Source organism: Anomaloglossus baeobatrachus, chromosome 5, assembly GCF_048569485.1.
Source record: "Anomaloglossus baeobatrachus isolate aAnoBae1 chromosome 5, aAnoBae1.hap1, whole genome shotgun sequence".
Lineage (NCBI taxonomy): Eukaryota > Metazoa > Chordata > Amphibia > Anura > Aromobatidae > Anomaloglossus > Anomaloglossus baeobatrachus.
In genome coordinates, this window is record NC_134357.1 from 576,060,652 (window position 1) to 576,074,361 (window position 13,710).

Consider the following 13,710-nt stretch of genomic DNA (forward strand, 5'->3'; position numbering starts at 1 on the left):
CCCTGGGGAGGGGAACCAGACAGGGATGCCCCCTATCCCCTCTCCTGTTTGCCCTGGCCATGGAGCCGTTGGCAATGCGCATTCGGGCGGACCCAATTTACCAAGGAGTGAAGCGCCGTAAGGGAGATGAACGCCTGTCTCTGTATGCAGACGACTTGTTATTGGAGGATTATGGGGTGCAGTATGATACATGAAGGACTATGGGATGCATTATAATACATGGGGGAACTATGGGGGCTGCATTATAATATCTGGGGGACTATGGGGTGCAGTATAATATATGGAGGACTATGTGGGACCCATTATACTATATGGAATGGAATGGTATGTGGGGGCTATTATAGTATTTGGAGTGCTATATACGAGGGAGGACAAAGATACAAGCATGGGATGAGAAGGTTTTGAGGCTCTTTTCCTCAGCACTTAGCTTTCCCATACTCTGATATGGGAAAGCTGGGTACTGAGGGAAAATGTATAGCAGAGCATGGGGAAGGGGGTTGCTGAGGACAAGATATCAGAACATAGGAAAGCTGGGTGCTGATAGAAAAGGGATTTCAGATCATGGGAAACCTGGGTGCTGAAGGAAGAAATCCCAGTGTCAGCCACACTATCCTGTACCCCGAATGTCAGCGTTATTATCCCATACCCCAAGTGTTGGTGTATGGTTGGGGGGGCCGAGGTCCAAACTTTGTATCGGGGCCCATCAAACTCTAGTTTAAAGAACTTGGACTGCGGTCAGACATGATGCTGAGCACAATATCAAATTCATGGAGAACGTCTGGTGAGATTTCTGGATTTTATTAAGTGCCGCTATCCAAATATGCGGAAAATTATGCTCCTGCTATTATGTGTAAATGGGAAAGGGACATTAGGCCGTTACTGACACGCAATGTACAAGAATCCTTGAAGAGCTCAGATCTGTATCCCTAGTGGACTTTGTAGACTGTCAGATCTATAAATCATCTATAGGGGATATATGACCCTCTGTTCCTCCACAAGGTCGGCATAAGTACAGAGGACAAAGGTGGGAAGTGCTTAGCGGAAGCTGCGGATCTTATACACAGGCTGCGGAGTATAAATACTTTATTGGAGTAAAGTTATTACGATTGTAAAATCCTAATCAGCAGGTTTGGTCGGAGACTCCAAGGTTTTATATAAGGGAATATAGAAGAACTGACACTTGACACACGCGGGAAAACTGCGGAAGGACGTTTATTGTTTCTTACACATAAATTGATAACATTTAGATGGATTGAGTAAAATAGAACCTGCCTAAATATGAGGAGCTTGTCTGATCTATAAGTCACTGTATAAAGAGCTATGGAGACAGCGCTATTCTTCTGTATAACATATGTGATGTCGCTGTAGCCCTAATATTTCTGTACATGACGTCTCTGTATAGATAAACCTACCCCAGCATTCCGGATTGGGAAAAGGTTGAAGGGGAGGGGGAGGGGCATTTTTATTGTCATTTCTCTTAAAAAAAAAATAAAAATAGAATGATCTACATAGGAAAAAAAAATACTTCTTTTCCCCATTTTTGTTGTGCGCTCAAAGCTAAATTTGGAATTTAAAAAAGTATTTAGAATAATAGAAAATGTAATCAAGGACCTCGTGTGGAGAAGTAAACAGCCGAGGAAAGGAAAGAAAGGGACGAGGAGTTCATATTATGTTAAAAAGGCCAAGAGTGTAGGGTTAAATTGTTACGTCAGGCCTTACAGAGGAATAATGGATATACTTTTGGAACAATTAACAAACAGTTAAAGCTTTGTTAGTGAGAAATTGCAGTAATAAGAGTATTGTATCCAAGACATTTACTGCCATAATGAGGGAACAGGTTGGGCGACCTCTGCTCCAGCAAAAAGGAAATGGAGGAAGAAGAAATGAAGAACATTAGTTTAGATACTCAGACTTTACTGGAAAAAATGTTTTGAGTGACAGGTTATTGGAACAATTTAGTATTTATAATCAAAGTCCCCTTAGAACAGGGGTCTCAAACTCATAGAAAAAAAAATGAGAGGGGACGCATTCTTTGCAGGACAAAGTGACATTTTTAATGATTCCATGTTTTTGTCTATACACCTTTGGATCACTTTTTTTTTTTTTTAACATATTTTGCTTGTTTCTTATGACAAACCAGCACTTTTTTGTTTAGTTAAGTTTATATATAAAAAAAGCATTTTATTGCCCAAAAAAATGTCATGCTCTATTTTGAATTTTTTTTACATTTTATCACATTCTTGTAATATTGTTTTACAATTAACAGCATCATACAGTAATCTTAGCTAACATCTTGTAGTAATGTCCCCATCTGTGTGCATATGTAATGTCCCCCATCCTTGTAGTATTGGGCTCATCCTTGTGCCCTGTAGTATTGTGCTCATCCTTGTGCCCTGTAGTATTGTGCTCATCCTTGTGCCCTTAGTATTGTGGCCATCTTTATGCCTTGTAGTATTGTGCCTATCCTTGTGCCCAGTAGTATTGTGCCCATCCTTGTGCCCTGTAGTATTGTGCCCATCATTGTGCCCTGTAGTATTGTGCCCATCTTTGTAGTATTGTGCTCATCCTTGTGCCCTGTAGTATTGTGCTCATCCTTGTGCCCTTAGTATTGTGGCCATCTTTATGCCTTGTAGTATTGTGCCTATCCTTGTGCCCAGTAGTATTGTGCCCATCCTTGTGCCCTGTAGTATTGTGCCCATCATTGTGCCCTGTAGTATTGTGCCCATCTTTGTAGTATTGTGCTCATCCTTGTGCCCTGTAGTATTGTGTCCATCCTTGTGTCCAGTAGTATTGTGCCCATGCTGTAGTATTGTGCTCATCCTTGTGCCCTGTAGTACTGTATCCATCCTTGTGCCCTGTAGTAATGTGCTCATCCTTGTACCCTATAGTATTATGCCCATCCTTGTAGTATTGTGTTCATCATTGTGCCCTGTAGAATTGTGATCATTTTTGTGCCCTGTAGTAATGTGCTTATCCTTGTGCCCTGTAGTATTCTATCTATCCTTGTGCCCTGTAGTTTTGTACCCAGTAGTACTGTGTCCATCCATGTGCCCTGTAGTATTGTGCCCATCCTTGTGCCCTGTAGTATTGTGCCCATCCTTGTAGTATTGTGCCCATCCTTGTGCCCAGTAGTATTGTGCTCATCCTTGTGAACATCCTTGTAGTATTGTCCATCTTTGTGCCCTGTAGTATTGTGCCCATCCTTGTAGTATTGTGCCCATCCTTGTAGTATTGTACCCATCCTTGTGCCCTGTAGTATTGTGCCCATCCTTGCAGTATTATGTCCATCTTTGTGCCCAGTAGTAGTGTGCTCATCCTTGTAGTATTGTGTCCATCCTTGTGTCCTGTAGTATTGTGCTGATCCTTGTGCCCATCCTTGTAGTATTGTGTCCATCCTTGTAGTATTGTGGTCATCCTTGTGCCCTGTACTATTAGGCCCATCCTTTAGTAATACACTAAAAAAAAATTCTCACCTTTCCTCAGTTCCCTCTTATTAAGCTTTGTGCAGCATATTTCAGCTGCATCCAAAATGCTGCGATATTCAGTACAAGCAAAAGGATTCTTAACACTAGAACTACTGGACTTGTGACACCTATATAGAAATACATAGTGCAAAGTAGTCAAAATGACTACCTCAGTAGTTCAAGTGTTAAAGGGCCAGCATGCCCTAACCTGAAACAACATCTCAGCCAAGGGCTGAGAGGCACTAGATAGTTAACGCATCCTCCCTCTAGGGTAGATACCTGAGCAATATGGTGTATCCTTTGAGACAAGAAGAGGGAGGAGGAATGTTGAGTATTTTTGGGGGGAGGGTTGCAATCCTCTTGTACATATAGTGAATATAAATATATAACAATGTGAAATGTTCAATGTACATGGAATATTACTTTGACTTTTAGAAAACAGACGTCTATTAGTAACTGTATTTATTATAATTCTAATGTAACTTCTAGCGTGCTTTCCCTTTCTTGTTTACTTGCTTCTTTTTTTTACTATCTCTTTTTTTGTGTTTTCTTGTTCAGTTTGCCAAATACTCTATATGGTTTCTTCTCATGTGAATTTTCTCAGTGGTCATCAAATTAAAATTTAAGTAACATATTTGTCATCTTATACAGTGGTGTTCATAAGTCCTGCATAGGATAAATTGATTTTTCAGGTTTTAAACGTTTTCGGTCGAATATCTTCGATACTAATATGACATATTATATATGGTTTTGTTCAGAAAACAATTTTGCATTCTCTCTCTGTAATATTTTTAGCTTTTGAAGCAGTTTTGCATGAAATTATAGCAACAATATGGGAATTGAAAGCACAACTAAATATTGTACAGCTTCCGATCCAAAATTAGCCAATCACAGATGAGGTTCTTGTGACCAATCATAACCTGGATATGGCAGCCAATCACATTCCATTCCATTGCCTCACATCTGCTGCTTAGTTTGTTTGTTTTATCTAGTGAATCATGCTGTAGAGCTTTATGATGGGAGCCTTCAGATTTTTGTCAGCGGAGGATCGTGTGCGAGTTGTGGTGCTACATGAAGAGGGATAAACTGGCCCCCAGATCGCCGGGAAGGTCGGCTGTAATCAGAGGACAGTTGTAAGAATTTTGCAGAAACATAAGCAGCTTGGAATTACCCAGGACAAGCCCAGATCTGGTCGGCCCAGAAAGTCAACTAAAAGGGAGGATAGAGTACTGATAAGAACATCCCTTGCCAATCGAAAGCTCACCTCTCCTCAGCTTCTGCAAGAATGGCAAGAAAAGTGCAATATTGAGGTAGCAACATCAACTGTTAGGAAGAGATGTTTGGAAGCAGGATTGAGAAGGTGCAAGGCCCGAAGGAAGCCATTGATGACAGCCATACAAAGACAAAGGCGAAAACTGTGGGCATTGAAATATTCAAAATGGAGGAAGGAGGAGTGGGAAAAAGTGCTATTTAGTGATGAAAGCACTTTTTGCATTTTAGGAAATGATGGCAAGTCTTATGTGAGAAGGTTTCCACATGAAGAGTACAAGCCAGAGTGTTCGAGCTTCTCTGTGAAACATCCGATGAAAGTAATGGTCTGGGGCTGTATGGCAGCCAATGGTGTTGGAAGGCTTCATATTGTGGAGGGTATGGTTAATGCAAAAAAATTCATAGACATCCTTAATAAGAAAATGCTGCCTTCTGCTCAACACCTGTTTTCAGGGGATTATATCTTCCAGGATGATAATGCTCCTTGTCACAGAGCTAAGACAGTAACGGAATGGAAAACAATGAACAAGGTGGCTACTATTGACTGGCCACCCCAGTCCCCAGACCTCAATCCAATTGAAAATTTGTGGCACAAGGTATCAATAGAGATATCTAAAAAACAGTCAAGGACCAAAAGAGAGTTGATTGAGGCTTTGATACAGGCCTGGAACCACATCATCACTCGTGAACATCTGCAGAAGCTTGTTCACTCAATGCCACAGAGATGCAAGTTGGTGCTCAAGAGCAAAGGCTGACAATAAAGTATTAGAAGCTAAAGATGCACTCAAAAGGCCCTTTTCAGGACTATGAATTACATAAAAAATAATAAATCTTAAAAAGTAAAATTTAAGTCTGTGTGAACTTGCATTGGACGTTAATGAACTTAGAAACCTGTACATTCTACACACTGTACTGGTGTAGGTATGGTTATGCTGTAAAAAAAAATATCAAAAATGCACATATCATAACAATCTATACACTTGAGACATTCAAAAATGAGTATGGCATACAATGAGGGATTACAAAAACATATATGTTCCACCAGTTTCACTGTAGAGATGCAGAAGTATGAAATATGTAGTTTTCTTTATGCCTATGCAGAACTTATGAACACCACTGTAGGTATGATAATGGCTTCTACCCTTGTGAGTTTTGTGATGTTTAAAAAGATCACATTTGTGTGTAAAATATTTACCTTATTCTAAACATGTTCTCCCCTGTGTGAATTCTTTGGTGTTTAGCAAGATTATATTTTTTGTTAAAACATTTCCCACATTCTGAACATGAATATGGCTTCTCCCCCGAGTGAATTCTCTGGTGTTTAACAACACATGTTTTAGATGCAAAACATTTCCCACATTCTAAACATGAGAATGGCTTCTCCCCTGTGTGAGTTCTCTGGTGTATAACAAGTTCTGATTTCTGTACAAAACATTTCCCACATTCTGAACATGAATATGGCTTCTCCCCTGTGTGAGTTCTCTGGTGTATAACAAGTTCTGATTTCTGTACAAAACATTTCCCACATTCTGAACATGAGTATGGCTTCTCCCCTGTGTGAGTTCTCTGGTGCATAACAACATTAGTTTTTGTTCTAAAACATTTCCCACATTCTGAACATGAATAAGGCTTCTCCCCCGTGTGAGTTCTTTGATGTCTAACAAAATGTGATTTGTGTGCAAAACATTTCCCACATTCTGAACATGAATATGGCTTCTCCCCCGTGTGAGTTCTCTGGTGTGTAACAAGATGAGATTTTATTTTAAAACATTTCCCACATTCTGAACATAAAAAAGTCTTCTCCCCTGTGTGAGTTCTCTGGTGCATAACCACATAATTTTTTTTTGTAAAACATTTCCCACATTCTGAACATGAATATGGCTTCTCCCCCGTGTGAGTTCTCTGGTGTATAATAAAATTTGGTTTATGGGTAAAATGTTTCCCACATTCTGAACATGAATATGGCTTCTCCCCAGTGTGAATTCTCATATGTGTAACAAAATGTGATTTACGTGCAAAACATTTACTACATTCTGAACATGAATATGGCTTCTCCCCCGTGTGAGTTCTCTGGTGTGTAACAAGATGAGATTTTTTGTTAAAACATTTCCCACATTCTGAACATGAATATGCCTTCTCCCCTATGTGATTTCTCTGGTAACTAACAGAGTCTGAAGAAATTTTTTTCTCACCTGTGTGAATTTTTTTATGTATTTTTTGATATTCTGAAGTTGAAAATAGCTTCTTTGTTGTCTGAGCACTTTGATTTTTAATGTCTCTTTTGTGTATTTTGTTTCTGTTAATAGTATGTGATGAATCAAAAGGTAAGACTTGTTTAAAAGAATCAGATGATAGCTCTTTGCTGTGAAGGGATGATGGTATATCTGGAATAGTGGAATTTGCTTCGGTTATATCTTGTGGGATATTAGGGTCATCTGATTTAAAAACTGAAGATGTCAGTTGTGCCTCTAATCGCCTGGTACAGTCATCTGCTAAGAATAAAAATTATTTTAATAATATTTACAAATTTAAGGATATACAGTGGTACCTCGCTTAACGAGTAACCAACTTAACGAAAATTTCGCTTAACAAGCAAAGCTTTCTGTAAATTTGTAACCCGCTTTACGAGAAAGCTTTGCTGTACGAGCGAAATCCTCACCTCAGACACTTCCGGTTCCGTCCATCCACCGCGCTCTGACCCGCACTTGCAGTCCACAGAAACACACACACAAGCACGCACAAACACACATGCACGCACACACATACAGTATTATGCTCACCTTACCTTCCGTTCCACCGGAGGTCTCATGGTTCTTGTAGTTCCCGGGTATATCACGACGTGCTCGCGGCGAACTACAAGTACCATGAGGCCGGCGGTGGAACGGAAGGTAAGGTGAGCATATAATATGTGTACCTTCCGTTTCATCGCCGGCCTCCTGGGTCCTGTAGTGCTCCGCTCCACTCCAGGCATCTGCATCCATAGCAACGAAGCAGGAACTTCCTGGTTCCTGTCACCGCTACTCAAAGGCAGCGCGCTGGCCAATCAGAGGCAAGCGGCTCTGCCTTGATGCCAGCGCTCTGGCAGGAAGTTCCTCCCTCGTCGTTATGGTAACCTGATACACGGCCCGCACCGGAGAACAGCAAGTCCCAGGTGACTGGCGATGGAACGGGAGGTAAGGTGAGCATATAATATGTGCGTGTGCTTGCGTGCTTTTGTGTGTTTGTGTGTGTTTGTATGTGTTTGTGCGTGCTTGTACGTGTTTGTGCGTGCTTGTACATGTGTGGAATGACAGAATAAGGGACCAGGATGGGACATTTAACTAGTTGTGGAACGAATTGTCAGCATTGCAATGATTTCCTATGGGAAATCTTGCTCTGCTGAACGAGTAACTTGGTTAACAAGCACACTCCCAGAATGGATTGTTCTCATTAAGCAAGGTTCCACTGTAATTTTATAAAATAGCTTGTAATACCGTAACCAGCATTCCCTTACTGTCCTGCCCCCCTTTCCTCGGTAAGGACACTGGCATACTTAATATCCCGGCCGCTTATAATGGTTTCCATGTCCATTATTTACATGGTATCCATGCACACCAAGCAGGTCTTTTGGGAGTGCGCATGACTGTATTCTTAAAGGTACAGCGTGCCCTAACCTGGAACAGCATCTCAGCCTAGGGCTGAGAGGCACTAGATAGTTAAAGCATCCTCCCTGTATGGTAGGTGCCTAAGCAATATGGTATATCCTTTGAGACATGTGGCTAAATGTCAGGTCCCATGCAACTTGCTGAGTTTTATGCTGTCTTTGCAAACATGTATGGAACCTATTATCCGTTGTGCTAGCTGTACCTGCTGCATGTATCTATAAGAGCTATGCCTGCCGGACCTGCAGCATCTACCAGTAGACCATGATGTTCAACCCTCTTTGTTCATTTTGCTTCCCCTATATTGGAATAATAAGCCACCAGATAGTGTTTTGTTGGCCAAAATTATACCAAACTGCTACTACAAAGTCCTTGATGCTTCTCAGGCTCGCAGTGTACCCAGACACTGTTAGTATCTACATGTTTGGCATTGCAAGAAACCACATAAAAATTTACAGATTGCGTGTCTCGTGGAGCAAGAGATGGGTACTGTGTAGTCTGCACTAAAATGGCAGATTTACAATTTTCACTCTACAACATCCACTTCTTGCTAATTTACTGAGACTGTCTGTGGAGTCAAAGTAGTCATTTACACTAAAGAAGAAAACAGTAAATGCTATTTACTGACTATATGTTGTGGTATTTGAACACTTTTAATTCTTTAAAATGTGTCGAATTTCAGTTTTTGTATTTTTTTAAATAAATGGAAAAAACATCAACCTCACATTACAGCTAAGAAAATAGAATATGCCACAGAAAAAAAAAATCTCAGAAACTCTGGGTTCAGATTCAGCATTACAAAGGTGTTATCATGTAAAGTGACAGATGTCAGATTGGAGAAATGGGGCCTGGATAGGAGCAGAAAACTGGCTGCAGTGGAAAGCCATGAAATAAGAGCGGCTTTGGTACTAACTACTATAGAGGAAACTGTGACTATAGACAATATCTACTAAAATGACCGCCCTCCACCCCGACAGCCTTCACCGTCAGTGATTTAGTAACTAGAGGTGACACATCTGGAGTAATTACAGTATGTGGCTCGGGGGCTCTCGGCAATCCAAACTATTGTAGGGGCCAATATCTTCTGTCAGATGAGTTTCTTGAAGAAATATTGGACATTTACTTTTTGCCTCTCGGACTCCACAATGGACGGATCCAGAACAAGTTCTTATATAATGGACATTTGTAGAATTCAGAGAAAATATCTTTCAGGCTCTCGAAGGTAAAAATATCAGAACTTTTTGTATTATTACTTTCCTTTGTTGTCTAATTACATTTTTGAAATCCTGTGGGTGGCTGCCCGGCCTCCATGTACCCACTGCGGGATAATCCTAACCTCCCTCATATGTTACAGTTACCCTGTGCCCAACTTTGGATATAAACGCCCCTATCAGCACATTCATCAGAAGGGAGAGAAGGAAGATCCATCAATAAGATGCCGGGATTCTAGGAAGATGGATTCATCGCTCTCAGTGGGAGAAACAATAAGAATCTTGAAGTTAGGATACTTATTAATGGCGAACAAAAATGAAATAAATGATGTTGTGACGCCCTGGCTTATCAGGTCATCACAGGGTATTGTGCAATCTGCCCTTCTGCACAATATCCACCTCCTCTTTGGTTACGGGTCCCTGACCTTTGGTGTTGCCAAGAACAAGCTAATCAAAATCCTAGGAACACTCTGCACCACACCCACCAGACACACCAGTGGACGGCCTGAGTGGAATAGGGTCTCCCACTTGGGGGGTTGGTTAAAGGGAGGTCAGGAGTGTCAGGAGCGGCGCAAAGTAGTGTTGGAGGTGAGAAGAGGTCAGGAGCTACTAGGTGGCAGATGTTGGTCTGGGCCTGGTAGGAGCTGGACCCCGGTCGCAGGGGACCATGAAAAGGGGCACGGACTGTCGAGGAGGTCAGCCGGCAGCCTTGTGCCATCACCGGGCAGGGGCCATTGCATGACGGGGTACGTGGACCCTAGGTCAGGAAGTAGCTTCAGGCGTCCTGGCAATTTACCCAAAGAGGACGGAGCCTTCAAGATCCGTTCTCCACCCGCTCCAAAATCGGGGTACTAGCGCAAAGAGGGGGATAGGACTTTCCACACATACGGTCCAGAAAATCCCAAGCTTGAACCCTGAGAGCAAGCTCAACCAGTTAGCCATACTGGTGAGCGGGACCCTATTAGTATCACACTAAAGGGACTACCTAGAAGACAAGGTGCCACAGTAAAGGTCACAGACTAACAGGCAACACCAACGGGCACGGAATCCAGGCGTGCTCCCTCTCAGCGGCAGTGGTGTCAAGAACTTTGGTTTACCACAGTTGTCGGTGTCAGTGTTATTGGACTGAGTACACAGGTGACCCTTACCGTCCCAACGGCACCTCCCCGTCGCCCTCATTGAGTCCCGGGGCATTCCCCCTACCCGTGGAGGAGTTAAACACCTGGCTGCCCACACCATTGCCACCGGGTACTCCCAGTTGCAGCGGTGGTACTCCACTTTACCACGAACTTTGCACATCATTCCCTGTAAATACTCCCCCGTTTTATCAGAGTGGCCGCGCGACCCCGACCCCCGAGTCCAGAGATTCCTCGAGCCACCGCGGATCCGGATCCGAGCAGCCTGGCTGCTGACGCAGGGGCAGCACAATGTTACAAAGCAAGCTTTCCAGACTACTTAGGTCTCTTCATCAACTACAAGATTATTATTTTGTTTTTCCTATTGAGAGCAATCAATCTTTATTCAACTGGTGAACACGGCACCAAACAAAGAATCTAGGAGTTCAACAGCATCATTACCCTCCACTTTCTCTTAGGGGTCTGTCGCGGGCGGAGGAGGGGACGCCGCGCTCTCCCACTGCTCGGGTCCGGCTGCCGCTGCGGCCTGCTGCTGCTGCTTGGTGGCTTGAGCGATGGGCCGGATCCCGGGGACTCGAGCGGCGCTCCTCGCCCGTGAGTGAAAGGGGATTGGGTTTTGGGATAATTTATTGTCCGTGACGCCACCCACGGTTGTGGTGATTAAGTGGACACCACCGTTGCTCTTTCTGGGGAGCCCGGGAGTGATGGTATGGAGCAGCCAGTTGTTGGTTTGCCCCTCCGTGGGTAGGGGTTTTGGTGGTCCCGGGGCCCAGTGATGGGGTTGGTATGGTGGACAGGCGGGTATGGGGCCTGCTGAGGTGCAGGGGCGCAGGGACAGCGCTGTGCCGCACGGCACGGAGGTACTCACTCAGCCAGTAAACACGACACAGTTCTCGGTAAACAAACGGCTGGTTGGACGGGTCCCTCGGACGGTTACGGTGCTGATGTTCCCTGCAGTTAGCGGTGACGGCCTCTTCCCTGCACCTATGTAAACTCTTTTTGGTAGCGATCGGTTCCCACCGGTTACCCGCTCCCTGACCTGGACATGAGCCGGAGGAGCCCCTCTCTTGCCCGCAGGCGCTGGCCCTGGGAAACAGGTGCCTTGGCGGTGTCTCCCCTTAACGGTCGGACTGTTGCCTTCAATAGGGACTTGGTTGTTAGGAGACAGAGGTCCCCTTCACTGACGGATTTGGCAAATTATGGCGACTCCTAGCCTTGCCGGGATCCGAAAGGCCCCTGCCCTGGTGCTGACTGTTCTTCGTATACTGCTCCGGTACCGCCGGGTCACCACCCGTCCGCGGTCCTTCCAGCAACCTCCAAGCAGTCCCCCTGCAGACTATCATCGCCGTCTGCTGACCTTGCTGTCTCAGTCCGGGGCACACACCCGGACCAACTTCAGGCTTTCTTAACTGTTCCTTTTCTGTCGCCACTCTTACTGTCCTCCTTTACCACTTCCTTCTACTTCACTCCCTCAAACTGATCTGCTTCTCAGACTCTAGTCTGACTTCCACTTCAACTCTCTCTGATCTGCCTGGTTTTCCCGCCTCCAGGGCTGTGAACTCCTCGGTGGGCGGAGCCAACCGCCTGGCCCACCCCCTGGTGTGGACATCAGCCCCTGGAGGAAGGCAACAAGGATTTTAGGTTAGCCTAGGTGTACCTGCCGGGAATGTGATGTTGTGACCTGTGACCCCTGGCTTGCCCAGGGCGTCATAGGTCCACCATACTTATTTCATTTTTCTTTGCAGATTAGGGATCTGGGCAGCTAAGGATCAACGTCTTCTAATTTCAGGGAATAGGATGGATCCTACCTGTAAGATCTGGCTGATACAGATCTCACTCCAACAGAAGATCGAGCAATGCTCAAAATAATGGGGATAGTTTTTGGGTGGAGGAGCATGTGGTGGTCTAGCAGCAGAATGGTGACCATTTGATATGGCTGGACTACAACCCTGATAAAGCAGCCACAGCCAGTGACTGAGAAGAATCTGTGACTTCTCTGCATTTGGTGGTCACTACTTACCTGGGCGGTTATCTGTAGGAATCTCCTCTTTACTCCGCTCATCACCCCTCACATATGTCTCTGTAGTATTAATATGGGGCAGATCTTCCCCCTGAAACAAATATTTTAAAAGTCACAGACAGATGGAGAAGTCACATCTATGATTAGCTCTAATCCTGCCATCTCCACCGCTCTCATTACACAAGTATAACACATATAATACTGGAGGATAAAACAAGACTGAGCACAAGACCTTCACAGCCGTCTACACATCATAGGGAGATTTCATGGCCCCTTCTCTCCATCTACCTGATGATCCTGAGGAACATCGGGATCTTCTTGTTTACAGTCCTGTGGGAGAAGAGGACGGGGACATCTCTCTGGTGTTGTCCTCTTACTGGATAGACCTGGAGGAGACACATACAGGGACTGAATTCATTCCTTACATACAGATAATTATAGGCGTGTGTATTTAGTCCTGTCTATTACCTGGTGATGTGAGGGGCTGGGGAACCTCCATCATGATGTCCTTGTACAGATCTTTGTGTCCTTCTAAATACTCCCACTCCTCCATGGAGAAATAGACGGTGACATCCTGACACCTTATAGGAACCTGACACATACAATGATACCGTCACCCCCGATCCCTTCATAGCGTTACTGTATAATGTCCCAGCATTCCCAGCAGTGTCACCTCTCCAGTCAGCAGCTCAATCATCTTGTAGGTGAGTTCTAGGATCTTCTGCTCATTGATGTCCTCATGTATCGGGGGGTGAGGTGGAGGCCCAGTGATTGGGCTCAGGGGTCTTCCCCATCCCTCAGACACAGGGGCCTGACAGCGCTCACTAGAGGTCTTCTTCACTACTGTGTAATCCTGGTTATGGAGAGACACAGTAATAAATCTCACTCCAGACATTTCCAGAGTCCTCACCTCTCCAGTTCTGTCCATCTGTTATTCCCATAGATAAGAATGATGTAATGTGACGTCAT

General features: G+C 44.2%; 1 protein-coding gene across 1 annotated transcript; it reads right to left on the reverse strand.

The window, feature by feature from the left end:
• Positions 1–1,255: 1,255 nt before the first annotated feature.
• On the reverse strand, positions 1,256–13,342 carry LOC142313099 (uncharacterized). Its single transcript, XM_075352084.1, has 4 exons — positions 13,210–13,342; positions 13,030–13,127; positions 12,742–12,832; positions 1,256–7,222 (listed from the first exon to the last, which is right to left on the reverse strand). The coding sequence occupies exons 1-4, from the start codon at positions 13,340–13,342 to the stop codon at positions 5,925–5,927; spliced, it is 1,620 nt and encodes a 539-aa protein (XP_075208199.1). The 3' UTR covers positions 1,256–5,924.
• Positions 13,343–13,710: the final 368 nt, after the last annotated feature.